This window comes from Salvelinus alpinus, chromosome 9 (genome assembly GCF_045679555.1).
Source record: "Salvelinus alpinus chromosome 9, SLU_Salpinus.1, whole genome shotgun sequence".
Taxonomy (NCBI): domain Eukaryota; kingdom Metazoa; phylum Chordata; class Actinopteri; order Salmoniformes; family Salmonidae; genus Salvelinus; species Salvelinus alpinus.
In genome coordinates, this window is record NC_092094.1 from 52351649 (window position 1) to 52376095 (window position 24447).

Genomic DNA, 24447 nt, shown 5'->3' on the forward strand with positions numbered 1-24447 from the left:
GAAGAAGAAGCAGCCAGATTCTCAATAAACAAGGAATCAAGAGCTTCTGATCCACCCAATAAAGTGATGATTTCAAGTCCAAGAGGCCCGACGGAACGGTCAGAAACTATCGCTCATGGAAAAAGGAGTCAATAATTGTCCAGATAGCAGTTTCATAAAACAATATCGCAAAGGTCCTCTCAGATGGGATTACAGTGTGGGTGGTTCAAGTCAAACTATATTCATACCTAACCTGGTCCGAGATCTGTATGTGCCGTCTCGCCCACTCCTAGTCACTGGCGTGACAATGAGCGTATATGAGTTGGCAAGATGGCACAAACAGATCTGAGACCAGGCTAATTTGATCTCCCCTATCTTAATCGAATTAAAACGGTTCAGTGAATGATCTCAGGCTGCATTACGATACTGTGTTATTGGAAAAGCCTTATGTTCGTATACATGGGCATGTTTCCTGGGAAATATTTGGCGGAGAATGAAACGTGTGTATGTGACTGTGTGTACGCATGTGTAACCTGACACAAAACAGATTGTTCTGCCACTTCTAGAAGTGGGGGGGGGGGGGTTCTTGGTTTCTCCTCCGTTTGATGCCAGCACACACACACAGACCACCCCGGGCTCTCCAGCAATAACAACCCCACACCCTACAGAGGAATGGACTGGACTTAGTATTAAGGAAACAATACTAGAAGGCCTATTGGTGAATTTAGAGTGCGTTATGATTGGTCACATCTTGGTAGTGGGTGGGTGCTGTGAGGTGGCTTTCTAAGGATCCCTGTCAGGCTAACTGGTCAACAACCGAAGAGAGGGCATTTTGGGAGCATGTTGCCAGATCTGTTTGTGCTGTCTTGCCTCTTATGGTCATTGGAGGATGAAAGACAGCAGAAACAAATCTGGAACCAGGCTGGCATTCCAGAGAGTGTGTGCTGAAAAAAAGCCCTCTTGCGTGTCGCTACGAACTCACACATGGTGCTGGAATGTTTGCGACTTGCGTGGTCACACACGCACACCAACATAGGTGCTTAGGGGCTGGGTCTGGTCTAAAGCGGGAGAATCGAATCAAACGTTATTAGTCACATGCGCCGAATACAGCAGGTGTAGACCTTACAGTGAAATGCTTATTTACAAGCCCCTAACCAACAATGCAGTTTTAAGAAGAATACCTCAAAAATAAGAAATAAAGTAACAAATAATTAAAGAGCAGCAGTAAAATAACAATAGCGAGACTATATACAGCGGTACAGAGAACATGCGGGGGCACCGGTTAGTCAAGGTAACTGAGGTAATATAAACACGTGGGTAGAGTTATTAAAGTTACTTATGCACAGATAATAACAGAGTAGGAGCAGTGTAAAAGAGGGGGGGGGGGGGCAATGCAAATAGTCTGGGATGCCATTTGATTAGATGTTCAGTAGTCTTCTGGCTTGGGGGTAGAAGTTGTTTTGAAGCCTCTTGGACCTAGCCTTGGCGCTCCAGTACCGCTTGCCTTGCGGTAGCAAGGAGAACAGTCTATGACAGGACTGGTGTCGATGATTACAATACTAGTCTCGAAACACAGCAGGATTCTAGCAACTCGTTAGCTAGCACTTGAATACCCAGCCAATGAGTGACGTCAATTGAGGGCTCACATCCAATCAGCCGCCAGGAAGGGGCCAGGTCCTGGGCGATCCTGCCAGGGCAAAGCAGAACCCAGACATATTACCTCAGCACCAACAGGGACAGGAACAACTGCATTTCTCATCATCAATACAGGGAATTTAAACAACTCCATTTCTGCGTTTTACTGTCTACTTCTTCATCAGATTTAAAAAGGAACTTAAAGAGAAAAAAAGAGAGCAACATAGCAAGAGAGAGAGAACATAAGGGAAAGCAAGACAGTGAGAGAGAGAGTATGATGGCAAGAGAGATCAAAAGACAAAGGGAGCGGGGCATTTCAGATCAGAGAACTGCAGCAGACAGAGCTAAAAACGAGGGGTTTGACTAAGGTGACATCCAACACACTCAAAGCCACCAGACACCCACCTCAGCCAGTTCCCTGGGTTTCCTCTCTCCCCACGCCAAGGTATGCAAGGAATCTCTAACCTAAATCGTGCAGTTGAAGATTCTAGCCTAAGAAAGAACTAATTGTTTTTTTTCTCCCCGGTAACAGAAGCTAGCTCGGCTCTGTCTGGCTGTTAAATACAGTAAGAGTGTCAGAGCAGAGCAGAGAAGCTGTAACAGTAGCAGTTGGGGAAAGAGTCATCTGGGAATGCGTTTTTGTTCACCCCCGGTAGATTTTTCCACACGCCAAATTTAGGAAGCTGGTGGAATGTAGGTGGAAGTAGAACAGAGGGGCCTGCCTGAGGACCGAGAGAGAAACGCGACAGATTACACAAGAAAGAGGTAAAGAAAATATATTTTCAGCCTGCTCTTGTACCCCCCCCGTACACTCCCCCCCCCTCCTAAAAGAGAGAGAAGGCCATTGTTCCTGTGTGCCGACATACAACCCTGGCTTTTCCCCATTGTGGCCAATCGGGGGAATCTGTACTGTACAGCGAATCAGGCCTGGCTGTACAGTACATGAGAAAGAAGAGGCAGCATAACCAGTTGGTTGGTTACAGAGAGACTGGGTTAGTGGGACTGGCCACACACACACAGGAACGAGCAAGCAATACCAGTTTGGTTTTAAAATAAAAAAGCAATTAAGGACAGATAGAATCCACACACAAAAGGCTGGTGTTGATTCGCTGCCAGGACCCAGGGAGTTCAGAGCAGACTCCATTAGAGAACTTGGTCACAGGGGGCCAGGCCAAGAGAGATCAGTGACTGGCATTGGAGGGGTGGATCCAGGGGCGGCGCTACAAACCTGGGGTCAGCCAATGACAACGCACCCCCAGAGATCAAACCAAAAGCCCAGTGGGCGAATGAGTGAACATAATATAGAGAAGCCCTTTGGCCGACATAGCTGCTCCAGGGCAGTGGCACAACCTTTTATTTGTGAGGAGAGGGAATGTGGCGTGTTTCCACAAAAAAAAGAAAAGGAGAAAAAAAACTATCTGTCCCGAATGCTGCTTCCTCCTTTGGACCTCTGGCCCAGTATTCTTATCTGTCATCTGAAGAGCTCTGTCTTTTTTTTTGCAGTTGGGTTAATTAGACCTGGGAGAGCTCCATTCTAAAGAGGCCCCTTGATGTCATTGCATGTAGTAATAACCTACTTTTATGGTTATAAAGGCATCTTAGCAACCAGCCTGCACACCCAGGGTCCAGGGTTGAGGACACTGAGCACCTCTGTATGGGTTAGGGTTGCAACAGTTTAGAAACGTTCCCAAAATCCCTCGGTTATCCAGAAATCCCATTTGGAGGATTGTGTCTCCACGTGTTCGGTCCTGAATCCTGGAATTCTCCAACCGAGGTATCAGAATTTAGCACGCCTAGTAAGGGTGTTGTGATATGTCCTTACCGTCGCAGGTGAAGGTGACAGGCTCCTGGGACTCAGAGATCTCGATGGACACCTTGACGCTGCAGCCGTTGTCCCCTCCCCCGTCCCTCTGGGGGATCACCGCGCTCAGCACGTACCCCGGGTTGGTGTGGAGGTCATCGTGGGCAAACTTTGACCTCAGTCTGAAAAAATTAATAAAAATCAGCCAATTGAAATCCAGTACGTCACCTTTACATAGAATTGATTCTCTACTTTTTATTACCTTAGTTTGCAAATCTGGAAGTTTGCTGGCCTATTACACATGCATAAACTAATAGATAACGGACTGACTAAATTCCTGTGATTAGTTCTCCTACTTAACTTCCCCCTCCCGTACTTCCTTGTGGGATCTAAAGTTCTTCTAAAGCTCTTCTGCTTGTTGGTGATATTTGCTGCACATGTACTGTGTTTTCTGCCAATAAAGCATTACTGAATGGAATAATTACTCAGGAACTAATGTATTGATGCTTACTGAACTGTCATCGAGATTACTCTCAATTGCCTCTATACTTCTCATTTACATGTGAAGACTCTTCGTGGTCTATAACGATGGCTTTCCCATTAGGGATGGGGGTAGATGGGGCAGCTTTTACACTGTGTGCGTGTATGGTGTACTGCTTTGTTGGTGATGTTATGTCACCATGCTGGAGAGCGATTTCCAGAGCAAAGCTACATCATCACTCCATCCAGAGGACTGGAGTGAGGCTACACACCCAGTCACACAAACATGCAATTACAGCACACACACAGTACTGTGCGTGCACACACTCCTTTGCGTACACTCACACAGTACTAAAGTGTGTGCTCAGAACACACACACATACTGAACACACACACACAGCTTACATTGCTACGTCTTCACAGAAGGCTACAACTTCTAGGTTCTGGGCTTCCTTTTCCTCCAGGGCAGTGTACTTTGCCAGTGCTTTCCCACTTCCCTTATCGTGCTGCGAGACAATGAGACAAAGCATAGGGGACAAAATGGTGAGCAAAACAAGAAGTAGGTGCATGAGCCAACCTCAATTGAGGAAGTGTATAGGTTTACTGGTGTTAAATTAATATGGAACTGGAATTAAATTGGTATTCGTTTAGGAAGGTACACATTAAATACAAAAAGTACAATTGCAGTAAGACCTTAACACCTAATTGGACCTACGCACGTATACACTCACCGCCCCCCCATTCACATAAATGGATCACTCCTACAGACAAGTGAGTCGCGAGGCCGTGGCTTGCTGTATAAAGCAGGCAGACAGGCATCGAAGCATTCAGTTACTGTTCAATTGAACGTTAGAATGGGCAAAACAAGTGACTGAGTGTGGTATGATCGCCGGTGCCTGTTGCGCTGGTTCCAATATCCCAGAAAAGGCCGGCCTACTGGGCTTTTCACGCATGACAGTGTCTAGGGTTGACAGAGAATGGTGCGACAAACAAAACACATCCAGTCAGCGGCAGTCCTGGGGGTGAAAACAGCTCGTTAGTGAGAGAGATCGAAGGAGAACGGCAAGAATCGTGCAAGCTAATAGGCTGGCAACAAACAGACAAATAACAGCGCAGTACAACAGTGGAGTGCAGATCGGCATCTCGGAACGCACAACTCGTCGATCCTTGTCACGGATGCAGCAGACGACCACACCGGGTTCCACTCCCATCAGTTAAAAACAAGATCACCAACACTGGACAATTGAGGAGTGGAAAAACATAGACTGGTTCAACGAATCCCGGTTCCTGCTGTGTCATGCTGATGGCAGAGTCAGGATTTGGCATAAGCATCATGAGTCCATGGACCCATCCTGCCTGCTGTCAACGGTATAGGCTGGTGGCAGTGGTGTACCGCCATCCAATCTGCGTGATGCCATCGCATCAGCATGGACCAACTAACCTGTGGAATGTTTTCGACTTGAAGAATCCATGCCCCGAATAATTGAGGCTGTTCTGGAGGCAAAGGAGGGGTCCGACCCGGTATTAGAAGGGTGCACCTAATAAAAACTGTCCGGTGAGTGTACATTTACACATTATACAAACTGACGGAGGCTCGATTATATTAGTCCTGTGCATTGTGCTAAGTAAGTGAGGTGTATGCAGGCAGCTAAAATAACAGACACATTTTGATATAAGTAAGTGAGGTGTATGCAGGCAGCTAAAATAACAGATACATTTTGATATATGAAGGCAATGAATCCCCATCAAGTGAATTTTTCCTATTGGGGAAAAGGTAAACACACACACATTCACACACTAAATGGGCCCCTCTAGGAATTGAGTTCAGAGATTCCTGGATGCAGTGAAAAAGCTGCCGGGAACTGGCAGGAGGAACGCCCCATAATTTGACTAACTAGTTGGGGCTAAGAATGTGTTTCCTGTGCAACAGGAAATTACTAGTTAAAATCCCGCCTCTTCTCCCTGGTCTGCTGTGAGTCAGCAGAAAAGCACACACAGGCGTTGGAATTCAATGACATCACGATGCACACAGAGGAAGACTTTGATTCTGCTCTGAGGGAATAGGGAAGGGTTACAAAAATGCCTGGTATGCAGAGTTACTTTCGTGTGTTGTTACTTGTTGCAGACATTTGAAAACAAAAACAAATGTGTGATTTCTAGTGCACGTATGAAAAGTGAAAAAAAAATTATAATAATATTTTTCACCAACATAGCACAGCTTTTCGGGGCATACTGCACAGCATAGCTACCACTGTCAAAGTAACTGCACTTCTTGACCCATTCTACACTTCAGTGACTCGTACGCAAAATACAGCCATCTAAACATGATCTACACACACTTCATGTGTTCTACTCTTTTTCCCAAACTTCTGGTGTTTCGTGGTGAAAAACTGAATGGGTCGAGCATAACACGTCAACCCTATTAGCCATAAATAGACAGGCTAGAAATCTTTTAACAATGTACATGTTTTGGTGAAGCTGGCATTTAATTGTCCTCCCTATTGGCCACAATGAGCTTACATTCCCACTGTCACAAAGAGACTCATGGCTGATTTAAGATGAAATCGTCAATATTGTGATGATCACTTACTTTACTTGGCACTTACTACAGACACTGATTTATTTAACCTCTTGCGATAGGAAAACATGGTTTTTTATTAAGTTGAACATGTGCTCATCATGACAGAATGTAAACATTTTCTGAAATAACACAGGTCATTTTTGTTCAACAAGCTACACTACCCTAAAGGGACTCATTTCGTGGAACTACCCTTATATAAAAAAAAAAATCTAAAATACACAACCTCATTTTAACACCCACTGACGACACAGCCTACACACACACACACTTCATGGGGAAAAATGTAATGTTAGTTTTGTTTTCAGAAAAAGTCACATCTTTACAGATGTTTTATGTTAATAGGATGTCATGACTGCGTCTATTTGTAATTGCTTTCATGAGAAATACAACGTTAATGATATATCGCAACATATCAGTTTGCCTTCTTTATGTTTTGTCATTTTCGGTGGCCAGAACAAAAAGAGAGACAACGACGACGGGAGATTTAGCATTATTTTATTAGCTACTTTGCTCAGCTTTGCGGTTCCTATAAAAACTTCACTCCACAAGCAAAGGCATCAGGGTTGTGTTCATTAGGCACCAAAAGGAAGAAAACGGACTTAACTACGGAGGGACTACCTGGACTTGTCCAATAAGAAAATGCTCATTTTTTGTTGTTGTTTTCCATCGCAAAGCGTTTTAAAACGTTTTCCATTGCGTTGCCTAATCAACACGACCCATTTTACGGAGAACCCTTACAGAGACGAACACATTCTTGTTTTGACATAAAATATCACAAAACTGATACATATCTACAAATCAGTGTGTTTGTAGCTCTGACACGGCTGAGATGGCAATCTCTCGCTCTCAGAGAAAACTTGTGCATCCCAGCTAGCCAGGTCTCCAGTTGGCAGGAAAAGAGTGAGAGGCATTAGCTGTGTTCGTGTTTTGAGACAAGATCCTTTCATCGAAAACAAACACGCAGAGATAATCCAATGAGGCGGAGATGATCACACACACACACACACACAGCCTGCAGGACAGACACCAGGCTGTACAGTTACACAGGCCTGTCTTTGTTTTCTCCATTTCATCCTCTGAGCAGCTTTTAATGGGGGGGGAGGAGTACTGGAGCCTGAGGGGATGGGTATGGCCCATGTGACTCACACCATTCATCTGTTCTGGTTGGCTTTGGTCTAGTCACCCTACTGTTCTGAGTCAGGTCCGGTCTGCTTAACAGCTCCTCTGTCTTGGGTCTGTCTTAAACTGGTACAGTACACCACTTCATGGTCCAAGGCTTGTGCCGGTCTGCTGCCTGTATATACAGTCCTAGAATGGTACCCACTTCACTGGCCCAGGTTTTTAGTGGTTTGCTAATACTGTAGACTTCCATTGACATGAGTCTATTCTACTTTCCTCAACCTTACACTGACTCAATGCACACTCACTGGACTCCAACACACACACTCGTTTAAGTAACCTTATTGGGTAACCCCCTAACCCCAAAACCTAACCTTAACCCCGAAAACTAACCCTAATTCTACCTTATCCCTAAACCCCCTATAAATAGCATTTGACCTTGTGGGGACTAACAAAATGTCCCGGTAGTATAAATCAAATCAAGCGTTATTTATACAGCACATTTAAGACATGGAATACAACAATGTGCTTTACAGGAAAATACAAACAAAAAAACTATTAAATAAAGCTGAAATATTTACTACACAACTTACATAAGAGGATCAAAATAAAATTAAAACAAAAACTGAACGGCTAAAAAACACCCTAAGGAAAAGCAAAGCTAAAAAGTGTGTTTTAAACAAGTCCACATGCTCACTCACAACTTCACACTCTCCACACAGTGCATTCGGAAAGTATTCAGTCCCCCCCTTGACTTTTTCCACATTTTGTTACATTACAGCCTTATTCTAAAATTTATTAAATAATTCCCCCCCACTCAATCTACACACAATACCCCATAATGACAAAGCAAAAACCGTTAAATAAATTTCAGCAAATTTATTTAAAAAAAAATTAAAAATGAAATATCACATTTACATAAGTATTCAGACCGTTTACTCAGTACTTTACAGCGATTACAGCCTTGAGTCTTCTTGGGTATGAAGTTACAAGCTTGGCACACCTGTATTTGGGGAGTTTCTCCCATTCTTCTCAAGCTCTGTCAGGTTGCATGGGGAGCGTCGCTGCACAGTCCGGGCTCTGGCTGGGCCAGTCAAGGACATTCAGACACTTGTGCCAAAGCCACTCCTGCATTGTCTTGGCTGTGTGCTTAGGGTCGTTGTCCTGTTTGAAGGTGAAACTTCTCCCCAGTCTGAGGTCCTGAGCAGGTTTTCATGAAGGATCTCTGTACTTTGCTCCGTTCATCTTTGCCTCGTTCTTGACTAGTCTCCCAGTACCTGCCGCTGAAAACCATACCCACAGCATGATGCTGCCACCACCATTCTTCACCATAGGGATGGTGCAAGGTTATCTGCAGACGTGACACTTCTCATTCAGGCCAAATAGTTCAATCTTGGTTTCATCAGACCAGAGAGTCTTGTTTCTCATGGTCAGAGTCCTTTAGGTGCCTTTTGGCAAACTCCAAGCGGGCTGTCGTGTGCCTTTTACTTAGGAGTGGCTTCCGTCTGGCCACTCGACCATAAAGGCCTGATTGGTGGATGGCTGCAGAGATGACCAAGGCCCTTCTAATGTTTTTTTATTTTACAAACCTGTTTTTACTTTGTCATTATTGGGTATTGTATGTAGATTGATGACGGGGAAAAAACGATTTAATCCAATTTAGAATAAGGCAGTAACGTAACAAAATGTGGAAAAAGCCAAGAGGTCTGACTTCTTCCCGAAAGCACTGTACGCTGTTGCTACTCTGTTTGTTATCTATACTCAATGCCTAGTCACTTTTACCCCTACCTACATGTACATATTACCTCAACTACCTCGTACCCCTGCACATTGATTTGGTACTGGTACTTCTTCTATATAGCCTCACTATTGTTAGTTATGCTGTTATTATTTCTCTATTTTTATTAGCAACTTCCCTTACTTTTTAACTCTGCATTGTTGGGAAAGGGAAGGTAAGTAAGCATTTTATGGTAAAGTCTACACCTGTTGTATTCGGCGCATATGAAAAACACAATTTAATTTAATTCTTCCAGTTTTACACTCTCTAGCATAAGCTACATCAGGAGAACCAGTGAACCAAGTAAAGTTTGACTTCCTCTTTCAATCAGAAAGTTAGGGATTCCTCTATTCTATAATGTCACAGTGGAGGTTAGGAATGTCCTTTTTCAACAAAGGTTGCGGTTGTTGTTATCATCTAGGACATAAATCAGCTGATTCAGAGGATTCCGTTAGTGTCTGGCTCTCAACTACCATTTCCACCCACAAGGCACTTCCTGTTTGTTGTGGCTAAACAGGGTGAAAGATGAGGGGTGGAGAAGACTGAGATAATTGACTTGAGTCACTGAGTTTACTTTTAGCCATATATGTCACTCTGTAGGCCTATCTATCCACCACCACAGAGTGTATGAAAGAACAGATTTTTAATATTAAAAGACTTGATAAAGCGCCAAAATTCAGCATTTTGACATCCTTCTGTGCACTCCCTGTTACATCCTTGAAGAATATAACCCACTTAACCCCAAGATGTATCCAAGTGTTCACCATCATTGTAAAGCCTTTGTTATTTTGTTGCTTTCATTATAACACATTTTAACCGAAACCCTGTCGCGTGAAGTGAACTCTCGTTTTAATATGGTGAAACTTTGAGTCAATACATGTTAGAATCACCTTTGGCAGCGATTACAGCGGTGAGTCTTTCTGGGTAAGTCTCCAAGGGCTTTGCACACCTGGATTGTACAATATTTGCACATTATTCTTTTGGTTGTGGATCACAGTCAATTTCAAGTCTTGCCATAGATTTTCAAGCTGATTTAAGTCAAAACTAACTAGGCCACTCAGGAACATTAAATGTTGTCTTGGTAAGCAACTCCAGTGTATACTTGGCCTTGTGTTTTAGCTTATTGTCCTGCTGAAAGGTGAATTTGTCTCCCAGTGTCTGTTGGAATGCAAACTGAACCAGGTTTTCCTCTAGGATGTTGCCTGTGCTTAGCTCTATTCCGTTTATTTTTATCCTAAAAAACTTGTGATTTCTTGCCCATTACAAGCATACCCATAATATGATACAGATTGAAAATCAGTGATGTGCTGTGTTTGCCCCAAACATAACGCTTTGTATTCAGGACAAAGTTCATTTTTGGCATATTTGTTTGCAGTTTTACTTTTGTGCCTTATTGCAAACAGGATGCATGTTTTGGAATATTTTTATTCTGTACAGGCTTCCTTCTTTTTACTCTGTCATATAGGTTAGTATTGTGGAGTCACTACAATGTTGTTGATGCATCCTATCACAGCCATTCAATTCTGTAACTGTTTTAAAGTCACCATTGGCCTCATGGTGAAATCCCTGAGCGGTTTCCTTCCTCTCATGCGTGGGGGAAAAAATGAAGGGGTGTGAATACTTTCTGAAGGCACTGTAGCCGCCCACAAACACACGTTTGATGAAAGATTACTATGGGGCTGGAAACCGATAAGGGGTGACTGGGTCTGTAGAAGGTAACTCTGTGCTGGCCCCGCTGGTTGAGAGTAGTGCTTCGCCCGGCCACACTCAGTCTCACACTCGGTCTAAATGAGAGCGCCTGCTGCCATGGCAACACTGAGTCGCTCTGGGGCTTGTCAGATGAGTCCGCCGTGGGGCATGTTGGGGAGCTGTATGATCTTGTCCCTGCTTAGGCTATACCAACACCAAGTACTGCTGCCTGGTAGCGAGGCAGACAGACTTGGTCGACACACATGGGGACACACACAGGGTTGTGACAGTCATGACAAAAACGCATAAAAGAACAGTTTTGAGATGTATAAATGAATGTGAACATTTTTATTTTAGAATCTAAACATACTCCATATTGGAGAGCACACAATATAAGGGGTATAATGTCACCAAGATGTTGTCTGTATCATGTATGGTTAAAAAATTATAGGGTAATACAGGAGGCATGTATAGGTCTAAAAAGGTCCTAAAATTTTAAATCGCATTTTTTTAAATTGTATTGTTTGTGATACAAATGTAAAACACCTTTCTCCCATAGCATTTTATATATGTTAGAATTGCCAGAATAATTTGAAATACCAAAAATATTTTCTGCTACTGCTGGCTTAGAATCGCCCTCACAAGGTGTGGGCATTGCGAGGTGTGGAACGTTTACTTGGCTAAAGGTATGTGCTTTGGAAACCAAAATGGATGTTTTGGCAGTGCCGGTATGATGTCATTGATGTGTGACTTGACCTGGTTGTTTTGGCTGGGCTTTTGATAAACCTGTTGATATTTTGGTTCAGCTACAATCGTACCCATTTGTTTAGGCGTTAATTACGTTGGGTTATTTTGAATGAGCCATGGTAGAACTTGGTTGTTTTGGCTGTGTTATGACTGCCTGTTTAGGCTGTAGTGTGGTAGTGTACAGATTTGCTTTGGAGAGAGATTGTACGATTCTTTTTACCGTTAGATGACTAGACGTACCTGATTGTTTGGCTTTTGCTGTGATGAGGATGCTGGGATGGTAAGGGAGTGGTTCCTGGTGACCGCTGCCCCCGTCGACGACCTCCGGGGCTGAGAGCGACCCGCGAGTTGACCCGTCACCTCCACGGGTGGACTGCTGCCACCAGCCACACCCTCTGTCTCGTCGAGCAGCACGGCATCCCAGGGGTCCCCTCCAGCTGGCCCTCCCACCACCATTACTGTACCGCGCGATGCCAGGGAGGAGCCCTCCTCGCCCTCGGCTTTGCGCTTGTTGAGTGGGTCCAGGTCCAGCCACTCGAAGCGGCTGAAAGCAGGGGATTCCACGGCAGGTTGTGGTGGGTTGGGCGCCAGGGACGCGACGCTGGTCGACGAAGAATCCAGGTCAGTGCTGGCCGACCTGCCATTCTTCAAGTATTCCGAGGTACTGTGGATCTTGTCGAAGAGCTTGGCCATCTCCAGGGTGACGGTGGGCTGCTGGAACACCATGGCCCCGGGCTGCTGGATGGGAGTGAAGGCCATGAATGAGGTCTGCGGGCCGGGCAGGCCTATGTAGGGCGGCATGGCCGGTGAAAAGCCATTGTGGAAGGAGAAGTTTTCGGGGTTAGGGAACGGAGCAGAAGGGAACATGGGAGCCTGCTGGTGGGTGGGTGTGGACACGCCCGAACTGGAGGGCGTGGAGAGCATGGAGGGCGTCCACTGGCCCCTGTGGAAGGGCGAGGGGCTGCAGGTGGCGTAGCCCCCCGGGTAAGAAGCGCTGAGGTTGAACCCCAGCAGCAAGGAGGGCCGCGAGGCCTTGCTGCTGTTGGCCCCAAAGCTGTCGTCCAGCAGGAGCTTCTCTAGCTCCTGGTTGGTCAGTTTGTCGACGTCGATGTCCCGGAACTTGTCCTTCTCTGCCTGCGTCTTGGCCTCGGGGAAGACGATGAGATCCTTCTCCGGTCGGTTGCTGGAGGAAGGAGTAGGCCTGGGAGCGGCGGCAGGATGAAGTTTGTTTTGTGAGGAAGCAGAAGAGGTCGTCGCCGGGAGCGTCTGTCTCTTCTCCATTTGTAGTTTCGCTAAGGCCTCCGCCTCCATACGAAGGGCCTCCTCCTTACCCACAACCCCCTTTGGCTGGGCCACATCCAGCTTGAACCCATTACCACTGGATATCTGGGCCATGGTGTCAACTTGAGGGTGCCATGTACGCAGAGTTTGTAGTTCAGCTCTGGTGTCAACAGGTCAGACAGGAGTTCTGCTTCTTCAAACACCTGGGAGAGGATGGGAAACGACCACAAGTCACAATACAGACAACACCAGGAACATTGCACAACCATGAAGTGGTCTGACAGGCATTTGTTCTGCATTTAGAGAGCGATGTCCATAGCTAATGGCAACGTCTGCACGACTATAAACTAGCTGATACTAATGCATTTGTATTGCTCACTATATAATTACAGCTTGGCTGTTTCAAATCTATTACCAAGATATATCTGTGTTTTAAACACCAGTGGACCTTTGACTGTGGCTTGTACAAATATCCAAGCACAAGACCAACTGACATCCGTCAGTATCACCGTCCTTTAACATGGGGGCGGGGCAATTCCACAGTAACAGAGTAACGCCGAGACTCACTTTTTCACTTTCAAATGTATGCCAAGCAAAAAAACATGACACCATTTAACAAACCATACACGTTAGGGCTGACACCATTTAGTCGACTGGTCGTTTGTTTGGTCGATAAGCTGTTGGTCGACCGAGATTGAGATTTCTTTAGTCGAGCAGTCGCAATCCTTATTTTTTTTCTTATGGTGCACAATACAATTGTCTGATTCGTGCCTGTCTCTTTGGACTAATCCATCGCATAGGCCACGGGGAAGGCACAGTCCATCACTCTAAGACATTTGATACCGACATTGTATACAGTGCATTTGTAAAGTATTCAGACCCCTTCCCTTTTTCCACATTTTGTTACGTTACAGCCTTATTCTAAAACAGACTAAATAAAAAAAATGCTCCTCAGCAATCTACACATAATACCCCATAATTACAAAGTTAAAAGTTTTTGCAAATGTATTACAAATAAAAAACAAATACCTTATTTACATAAGTATTCGCACCCTTTGCTATGAGACTCGAAATTGAGCTCAGGTACATCCTGTTTCCATTGATCATCCTTGAGATGGTTCTACAACTTGGGAGTTCACCTGTGGTAAATTCAATTGATTGGACATGATTTGGAAAGGCACATTAGAGAGTCTAGTTTGAGAAACAGACCCATCAACTGGCAGCTTCATTAAATAGTACACGCAAAACATCAGTCACAACGTCAACAGTGAAGAGGCGACTCCGGGATGCTGGCCTTCTTGGCAGAGTTGCAAAGAAAAAGCCATATCTCAGACTGGCCAATAAAAAGAAACGATTAAGATGGGCAAAAGAACACAGACACTGGACAAATCTAAGATTGAGGTGTTCGGATCACAAAGAAGAACATTCGTGAGATGCAGAAAAAATGAAAAGACGCTGGAGGAGTGCTTGACACCATCTGTCAAGCATGGTGGAGGCAATGTGATGGTCTGGGGGTGATTTGGTGGTGGTAAAGTGGGAGATTTGGACAGGGTAAAAGGGATCTTGAAGAAGGAAGGCTATCACTCCATTTTGCAACGCCATGCCATACCCTGTGGACGGCGCTTAATTGGAGCCAATTTCCTCCTACAACAGGACAATGACTCAAAGCACAGCTCCAAACTATGCCATAACTACACTGCTCAAAAAAATAAACGGAACACTAAAATAACACATCCTAGATCTGAATGAATGAAATATTCTTATTAAATACTTTTTTCTTTACATAGTTGAATGTGCTGACAACAAAATCACACAAAAATTATCAATGGAAATCAAATGTATCAACCCATGGAGGTCTGGATTTGGAGTCACACTCAAAATTAAAGTGTAAAACCACACTACAGGTTGATCCAACTTTGATGTAATGTCCTTAAAACAAGTCAAAATGAGGCTCAGTAGTGTGTGTGGCCTCCACGTGCCTGTATGACCTCCCTACAACGCCTGGGCATGCTCCTGATGAGGTGGCGGATGGTCTCCTGAGGGATCTCCTCCCAGACCTTGACTAAAGCATCCGCCAACTCCTGGACAGTCTGTGGTGGATGGAGCGAGACATGATGTCCCAGATGTGCTCAATTGGATTCAGGTCTGGGGAACGGGCGGGCCAGTCCATAGCATCAATGCCTTCCTCTTGCAGGAACTGCTGACACACTCCAGCCACATGAGGTCTAGCATTGTCTTGCATTAGGAGGAACCCAGGGCCAACCGCACCAGCATATGGTCTCACAAGGGGTCTGAGGATCTCATCTCGGTACCCAATGGCAGTCAGGCTACCTCTGGCGAGCACATGGAGGGCTGTGCGGCCCCCCAAAGAAATGCCACCCCACACCATGACTGACCCACCGCCAAACCGGTCATGCTGGAGGATGTTGCAGGCAGCAGAACGTTCTCCACGGCGTCTCCAGACTCTGTCACATGTGCTCAGTGTGAACCTGCTTTCATCTGTGAAGAGCACAGGGCGCCAGTGGCGAATTTGCCAATCTTGGTGTTCTCTGGCAAATGCCAAACGTCCTGCACGGTGTTGGGCTGTAAGCACAACCCCCACCTGTGGACGTCGGGCCCTCATACCACCCTCATGGAGTCTATTTCTGACCGTTTGAGTAGACACATGCACATTTGTGGCCTGCTGGAGGTCATTTTGCAGGGCTCTGGCAGTGCTCCTCCTTGCACAAAGGCGGAGGTAGCGGTCCTGCTGCTGGGTTGTTGCCCTCCTACGGCCTCCTCCACGTCTCCTGGTAGCGCCTCCATGCTCTGGACACTACGCTGACAGACACAGCAAACCTTCTTGCCACAGCTCGCATTGATGTGCCATCCTGGATGAGCTGCACTACCTGAGCCACTTGTGTGGGTTGTAGACTCCGTCTCATGCTACCACTAGAGTGAAAGCACCGCTAGCATTCAAAAGTGACCAAAACATCAGCCAGGAAGCATAGGAACTGAGAAGTGGTCTGTGGTCACCACCTGCAGAACCACTCCTTTATTGGGGGTGTCTTGCTAATTGCCTATAATTTCCACCTGTTGTCTATTCCATTTGCACAACAGCATGTGAAATTTATTGTCAATCAGTGTTGCTTCCTAAGTGGACAGTTTGATTTCACAGAAGTGTGATTGACTTGGAGTTACATTGTGTTGTTTAAGTGTTCCCTTTATTTTTTTGAGCAGTGTATTTAGGGAAGGAGTCAGCTGGTATTCTGTCAATTATGGATTGGCCAGCACAGTCACCGGATCTCAACCCCATTGAACTATTGTGGGAGCAGCTTGACCATATGGTACGTAAGAAGTGCCTATCAAGCCAATCCAACTTCTGGGAGGTGCTTCAGGAAGCATGGGGTGAAATCTCTTCAGATTACCTCAACAAACTGACAACTAGAATGCCAAAGGTCTGCAAGGCTGTAATTGCTGCAAATGGAAGATTCTTTGACAAAAGCTAAGTTTGAAGGACACAATTATTTAAATTAAAAATCATTATTTATAACCTTGTCAACGTCTTGACTATATTTCATATTACTTTTGCAACTCATTTCACAACTCATTTCATGTATGTTTTCATGGAAAACAAGGACATTTCTAAGTGACCCCAAACTTTTGAACGGTATGTATGTATGATGCACCAACATTACATTCTTGGCCAATACCGATAACCGATATTTAAAAATGTAAGCATTCTAGTACAGTTAAATAGTTAACACACACACATGGACGCAGCAGATTAAGGCACTGCATCGCAGTGCAAGAGGCATCACTACAGTCCCTGGTTCGAATCCAGGCTATATCACATCCTCCTGTGATTGGGAGTCCCATAGGGTGGCGCACAATTGTCCCAGCGTCGTCCAGGCCGTCATTGTAAATAAGAATTTGTTCTTAACTGACTTGCCAAGTTAAATAAAGGTTACACACACATCAAAAAGTTATTTTGTTGGCATTTACGTATGTCCCCATTACCAGTAAAACATAATAAAAAAATATTTATTTCACTTAATGCTGTGAGGCACGTGTAGCGCAAAATGTTACGCGGCTTTATTACGCCATGTACCTACGTTATATAAACTCAACAAAAAAAGAAGGACCCTGTCTTTTCAGGACCCTGTCTTTCAAAGATAATTCGTAAAAATCCAAATAACTAAACAGATCTTCCTTGTAAAGGCTTTAAAAACACTGTTTCCCATGCTTATTCAATGAACCATCAACAATTAATGAACATGCACCTGTGGAACGGCCGTTAAGACACTAACAGCTTACAGACGGTAGGCAATTAAGGTCACAGTTATGAAAACTTAGGACACTAAAGAGGCCTTTCAACTGACTCTGAAAAAACACCAAAGATGCCCAGGGTCCCTGCTCATCTGCGTGAGCATGCCTTAGGCATGCTGCAAGGAGGCATGAGGACTGCAGATGTGGCCAGGGCAATAAATTGCAATGTCCGTACTGCGAGATGCCTAAGACAGCGCTACAGGGAGACAGGATGGACAGCTGATCTTCCTCACAGTGGCAGACCACTTGTAACAACACCTGCACAGGATCGGTACATCCGAACATCACACCTGCGGGACAGGTACAGGATGGCAACAACAATTGCCCGAGTTACACCAGGAACACACAAACCCTCCATCATTGCTCAGACTGTCCACAATAGGCTGAGAGAGGCTGGACTGAGGGCTTGTAGGCCTGTTGTAAGGCAGGTCCTCACCAGACATTACCGGAAATAACGTCACCTAAGGGCACAAACCCACCGTCGCTGGACCAGACAGGACTGGCAAAAAGTGCTCTTCACTGACGAGTCGCGGTTTTGTCTCACCAGGGGTGATGGTTGGATTCGCGTTTATCGTCGAAGGAATGAGCGTTACACCGAGGCCTGTACTCTGGAGCGGGATAGATTTGGAGGTGGAGGGTCCGTCATGGTCTGGTCGGCAGGTAGCCTAGTGATTAGAGCGTTGGACTAGTAACCGAAAGGTTGCAAGATTGAATCCCCGAGCTGACAAGGCAAAAATCTGTAATATATATATATAAAATACATACACAAAAAAATATATGGGGGATTGGAAATGCAGACAATTACATTGAAAGAAGCCACAATCTATCTGCAATATTAAAGCTGATCTACACACAATTTTTTATTATTATTAATAATAATGAAGGGGGGGCAAGGTGGCCTGCTGTGGTGGAATGGAGTGCGTGTGTGGGGGTTTGTAGGGGATCAAAGGTAAGGGGGACAAAGTGGTGAAGGGCTTTGTAGGTCAGAAGGAGGATCTTGTAATGAATGCTTGGGAGACAGGGGTCCAGTGGAGTTCACAACAGGGGGGGTGGTGTGCTACCAGGACTTAGTGTGGGTGAGGAGCCGGCTGTAGAGTTTTGAACCATTTGAAGCTTATGGAGGGAGCTTGAGTTGATGCCGGAGAGTAGTGACCTGCAGTAGTCAAGACGGGTGGAGATGAACGCATGTATGAGGGTTTCAGCGGCAGGACAGGAGAGGGAAGACCTGACTTTGGCAATGTTGCGGAGGTGGAATTATGAGGATTTGACAGTCTGTCTTATGTGATGGTCAAAAGAGAGTGGGGAGTCCAGGATGACTCCAAAGTTGTGTGCATGGAGGGAGGGAGAGACAGTGAGGGTGAAGTTTCTAGATTTGGTGCCTATGAGGAGGAGTTCCGTTTTTATCACTGCTGAGCTTGAGTAAGTTTGGTTGTATCCATGTTTTTATTGCAGAGAGGCAGGATTCAATGTGGGTCAGAGGTAGGTTGAGGAGGGATTTGGTGCCACGGTATATCTGGGTGTCATCGGCATAGCAGTGGAAGTCAAGGTTGACGTGACGGAGGATCTGACCAAGGGGGAAGGATGTAGATGATGAAGAGTAAGGGACCCAGCACAGAGCCTTGGGGGACAACCTGTACAACTGCAGCTGAGGTGTGGCCATTGAGAGAGATGTAGTGTGTCCAGTTGGTGAGGTATGATTGTAGCCAGGAGATTGCGGTGCCCTCAACACCCAGACCCTCAAGCCCGGTGAGGAGGATCTGATGGCTCACTGTGTCAAAAGCAGCACTCAGGTCAAGGAGAATCAATATGTTGTACAGTACTGAACGATACTCTACTTTTACTGTACTTTACTGTACTGCAACTGTGGTTTGTGACTATGATTTCCCATTGTGGCCAATTCAATTGCAGTCATTCTGTTACTGATTTTGGCCATTCTGTTACTGATTTTGGAAAAGAAAAGGGGGACTCGTAGTCAGTACAACTGAATGCATTCAACTGAAATGCGTCTTCTGCATTTAACCCAACCCCTCTGAATCAAAGGTGCGGGGGGCTGCATTAATCATAATTCATAAACAAAATTGTTAGCAGCAAAAATACTATAACTAATAGGGTTGGGTGATATATGGGGAGACCTTTTCTACGATATGCTACTCTAAATATCGCGATAACCGATATAGGCCTAACCATTTTGCGTTTTCAAGTCTTGCCATAGACTTTCAAGATGATTTAAGTAAGAATTCTAACTCGGCCACTCAGGAACATTTAATGTCATCTTGGTCAGCAGCTCCAGTGTATATTTGGCCTTGTGTTTTAGGTTATTGTCCTGCTGAAAAGTGACTGTCTCCCAATCTCCTTTGGAAAGCAGACGTTTATTTTTTTATCCTAAAGTTATTTTTTACCCCTAGTCCTTGCCAATGACAAGCGCACCCATAACATGATGTAGCCACCACCATGATTGAAAATATGAAGCGTGGTACTCAGTGATGTGTTGGATTTTTTTTGGTGCCTTGCTGCAAACAGGATGCATGTTTTGGAATATTTTTTTTCTTTTCAGGCTTCCTTCTTTTCACTCTGTCAATTAGGTTAGTATTGTGGATTAACTACAATGTTGTTGATCCATCCTCAGTTTTCTCCTATCACAGTCATTAAACTCTGTAACTGGTTTAGTCACCATTGTCCTCATGGTGAAATCCATGAGTGGTTTCCTTTCTCTCCTGCAACTGAGTTAGAAAGGACACCTGTATCTTTGCTGTTGAAATTAGTTGGCAGGCGCCTTCACTTCAACATTATTGTGTCTTGGTGTATTTCTAATACCTTTTAAGACTTAATTTTTTTTAAGACTATCTGTGTGACCAGAAATCAAAGCCTTTGCTTATTCCACATTTTTAGGGTGGGAAATGGTTGAAAAACATATCATGCCTTCATTTCTCAAAAATATACACTATTGGCATTCATTTGACACCAAATTTGATATGCTCCTATAAATATCACATGTTTCTGCTAATGGGTCCTTGTACATGGAAATGACCAGCGACAGCAGGGAGGAAAGGGAAAATAATTTAAATTTACTTGAGTCATGCTGCCTCAGAAATCCATGACAACCCCACTTACAAAATTATGCACAGTCAGGGTAAAGGGGAGTCCATAAAAGGCCTGTTAAAGTTTAGTGTGCCTGGCTAGCACAAGGACTGTCACATGGGTTGTACACTACAGAACAATGTGTTTCGAAATAAGAACCTCCTCCTTATTGATTTGACTGGCTGTAGCTACAATACAGATCTATGTATTGGTTGACTGTTATGCGTATTGCGTTTGTCCTACTTATTTTGCCTGTGTGTTATGAGTCGAGAATCAGTTCACACTGTAGGCCAACACACATCAACTGCATGCCATTTTCATTGAAAATTATTGTCTGTCTCATACAGCAGCAAGGAATGGCAATGTCATTAGTGGCATTGTTTCTTGTGAAAACTGACATCACAGTTTATGATCAAACAACCATAATGATATGGGTATGTAGTTAATGAAATGATGTCGTATGAGAAACTTCACTGACACAGGCTAAATTATATTACCATGACGCCAGTGCCGTATAATTTTTTTTTAAGACTTTCTTAAAATATTGGATATAGCCTATTTCTTATCTACAAAAGCTCTTTAAAATACAGTTTGTTCTCTTCTGTAAAAGATCTCAGCAATATGGTGCAGGTGGGTGGGTGTAGAACATCTTCAGGACTATGTGTTGTCAGAAACCGGCAACATGTGTGTGCATTTATCGAGTTCCTCAAACGACAGATCTAAAACAAAATAAACAAATTCTTATCACTACCCAGTCCCTCAGTCAGATACTTTCTATCAGGCGACACAGGCCTCTCCTGAGTTTCCCTCCCACCTCCCATTGTGGTGAAGGCTAGCTGAGCCCGGGCTCTCTCTAGCTAGCCTAGCACTAATGTGTGTGAGGAATTTGGCATGTAAGGCAGCCAGGCGGGTCTCTCACTCTCTCTCTGTAGCATTGTGTACTCTATGGCCCAAGGGTGTCTTATCAGCTGTGCTAATATCAGAGCCTGGGCAGAGATTCCGGTGGTGGAAAACCAACGGCAGCAGCGCTCAAACATTTGTCTAGCAGCTTAGTGAAGCCACATTCTGCCAGACAGACGTCAACTGAGTTTGATCTGGGTAAAGGAAAGAGGTAGGCAGACTGTGGTGGTACTGGATTCATTTTTTGGATTCTTCATCATCATGTAACCCTGCCTCAAATTTGCAGCGTGTCCGGTTTTGACCTCAGTCTTCCCTTCAAACAGTAGCTTAAACCCTACTCTGAGTAGATGCAGTGGACAATGGTATCTGTAAATGTTATAGGCTAGGCTACATATAGTGAGGGATCAGGCCTATATACATTTTTCATCTTGAAGCTTTGAACTACCCATCCCATTCAAATGAAGGGTCATTGAAGAAGAAAGAGAGAATGTAGGCCTATGCCATAAAAATGTGTGGACATGACTCACCAATAGAGTTCAAAACTTAATGTACCCAAATGTCTCTTACATTTAGCCTACATATTACTATGAGTGGCTACAGGAAGACAGGCTAAACCTTCAGCCATTAAACCTAATCCCCAGAACAAAGGGTCCTGACCTGAGATGCCATCATGTTTTAGAAGCCCTTAAAAGGCAATGGGTAAAAAGATTAAAAAGTTGGAGAAAAGGAATAGGAATAGCTCAAAGTAAAAAAAATATATATATATATCCATGGTGCTGTAAACAATTTTTGGCCAAATTCCCCTAACGACTTCTAAACGGATCTGAGAACATTGTTCGTTTCCCCTAAAAGTAGTTTGGGCTAAAAAGACAGGCGATACTGGGATCTAGCTACTACCATTCTTCTCCAGTGGAAATGTCTGCTTGACTGGAATAATTTAAGGATGCAGGGGTCAGTTTGGAACTTTCAGAGATAATTTGTTCACTGGATTGAGTAGAATGGTCTCTTTACAAATTGCCTAATAAAAATGCAAGTAGCAGGCCGCCACTACCAATCTGAAGCAGACATACCGGGGCAGCGGATCAAGGTACAAAATAACATCTTTAAGACAGGACTAAGTAACCAAGTCATGCTTATAGCTTTTATAGATTCAGTTTGTACAATGATGGCCAATGACTGGGACAAATCTCAAATGCTGATCTTCCTGCTGCTTTGGGTCGAACAGAGAGCTTGTACAGAACATAGGGCTCAGTCGGTAGAGCATGGTGCTTGAAATGCCAGGATTGTGGGTTCGATTCCAGGGGCCACCCACACACTTTGGATAAAGGTGTCTGCTATATTATTAACATCTATCCTATAAAAAGAAACTGGCAAGACTTTATAGTGTCCATGCTTGACAGTAGAGTCCCAATAACCTAATCACAACTATGTCAAATTTTGTCCATGTAAATGCGATTTGAAGTAAAAGTAGGAAACAAAGTGGCAATTGATGATAGGCTAACTCCCCACTACAAATGTCAGGTCATAACCTCAGTACAATACCGGTATATGCACTTCCATGCTCATGGTTACCAGTTGCAAAATCTCTCACAGACACAGATCCAGCCTTTCCCTCTGGGAGTGGGCAAATAGATATCGACCACTCAAAGGAGTCTTTCTGTAGTACACTACAAACTATACTGAAGTAAGTTTCCCCAAAAACAAAGATCATCTTTGGCACTAAAATAATTGATAGGCAATGGAGGAATGATGATCGTAATTCTAAAAAGTATCTTCATGTTTTTGGGAAGCTCACCCCCTGATCAGCAGCAGCCATGATAACAACTAAGCAGGATGCAACAGGCAGTCAGCAACAGCAAAAAAACAACACTACAGACTGTGAGAAGTTTAAGTTATATGTTCACTGGGGAATGTGGAAAATAACTTCAGCAACTTCTAATTTGATGTTGAAAGGGCTTTGGATTTGCGACTTGATTGAGACAAACATCGACACTTCATTCCGTTGGCACAAATTCATTCTCCGACAGTCTGGGCTACAGATCACATATTTATCTCAACTATCCACATAGGGGCCTACATTGGGGTAAGTGTATACCACCAGTGCTTAAAAAAATAAGGCACACCGGACTCGAGCTGAATTCACTTTGAAGCCTACTAGCTCTCAATTGAATTCCTCTACCACAAATAATTTCCCTGCTTTGACTTTGTTGTACACACATGTAAATTGAAGACTCATCAGATCATTTTTGGGAAAGTTGACTAACTAACTTAGCTAGAACTGATTAGTGAATAAAAGTGTTGTCAACATAGTTTGGCTTCAGTGGATAAGTTCAAATAGACATAGAAATATATCTATATATTTCAACGTCGAATCAATGAGGACACGCGTGGCATAACTACGTGCCATTTGTCTTGGAATAATGTGCTCGAGGCGTCAAATGTTTATGTTCGATGAACAGAACTTTGCGCATCACTGGTTCTATCATTTAAAGCACTCAGTGACCTGCCAACAAAGTGAAACACAAGAAGGAAGAAACGCAGGATTTTGAGTACGAGCAAGGCTCGAATACCTTACGGATATCTGCCAATAGCTCTCGGTATCTTAACTTTTAAATACATATATTTCCGGTAAATAAATATAATTTCTCACCTTTGAGCGGTACGATGTTTGTAATCATTTTCCTGCAGCTGCAATTGTTTTCCATCCATCCACCCGCTCGCGCAGATAAACGTCAGTTCCTGTTGAAGTAGTTCGATCACATTTCACCAAAATAATAAAAAATGATGAAACAGCGTCACCATGTGGCATAAAATACACTAAAATAATAATGCAGGAAAGATCTCTGGACAATATTGATGAAGTTATCTACATCTCTGCATATATTTTTATTTATTTATGCATGATATTTGTGTCACTGTCGTCAGGTTCCCAAACAATATGAATAGCAATTTTATTTTGTATGATCCATTTTTAGTCTGTTTTTTTTTATTGATAGCTTGAGAGCTATGAGAAAATAACAAACAGAATGCCAGGTAGGTTATTCAAATAACATAACTAGGAATAGTTGTGTC

General features: G+C 44.1%; 1 protein-coding gene across 1 annotated transcript in view; it reads right to left on the reverse strand.

The window, feature by feature from the left end:
• The window catches only part of LOC139584011 (phosphatidylinositol 4-phosphate 3-kinase C2 domain-containing subunit alpha-like), a 53272-nt gene extending 29155 nt beyond the window's left edge, over window positions 1-24117 (reverse strand). The window contains exons 1-4 of the mRNA XM_071415551.1: window positions 24026-24117; window positions 12049-13292; window positions 4301-4401; window positions 3437-3597 (exon numbers count right to left, since the gene is read on the reverse strand). Coding sequence (XP_071271652.1) covers window positions 3437-3597; window positions 4301-4401; window positions 12049-13203 — 1417 coding nt within the window. The 5' untranslated portion in view covers window positions 13204-13292; window positions 24026-24117. The remainder of the gene's footprint in view (window positions 1-3436; window positions 3598-4300; window positions 4402-12048; window positions 13293-24025) is intronic.
• Between the last annotated feature and the right edge of the window lie 330 nt (window positions 24118-24447).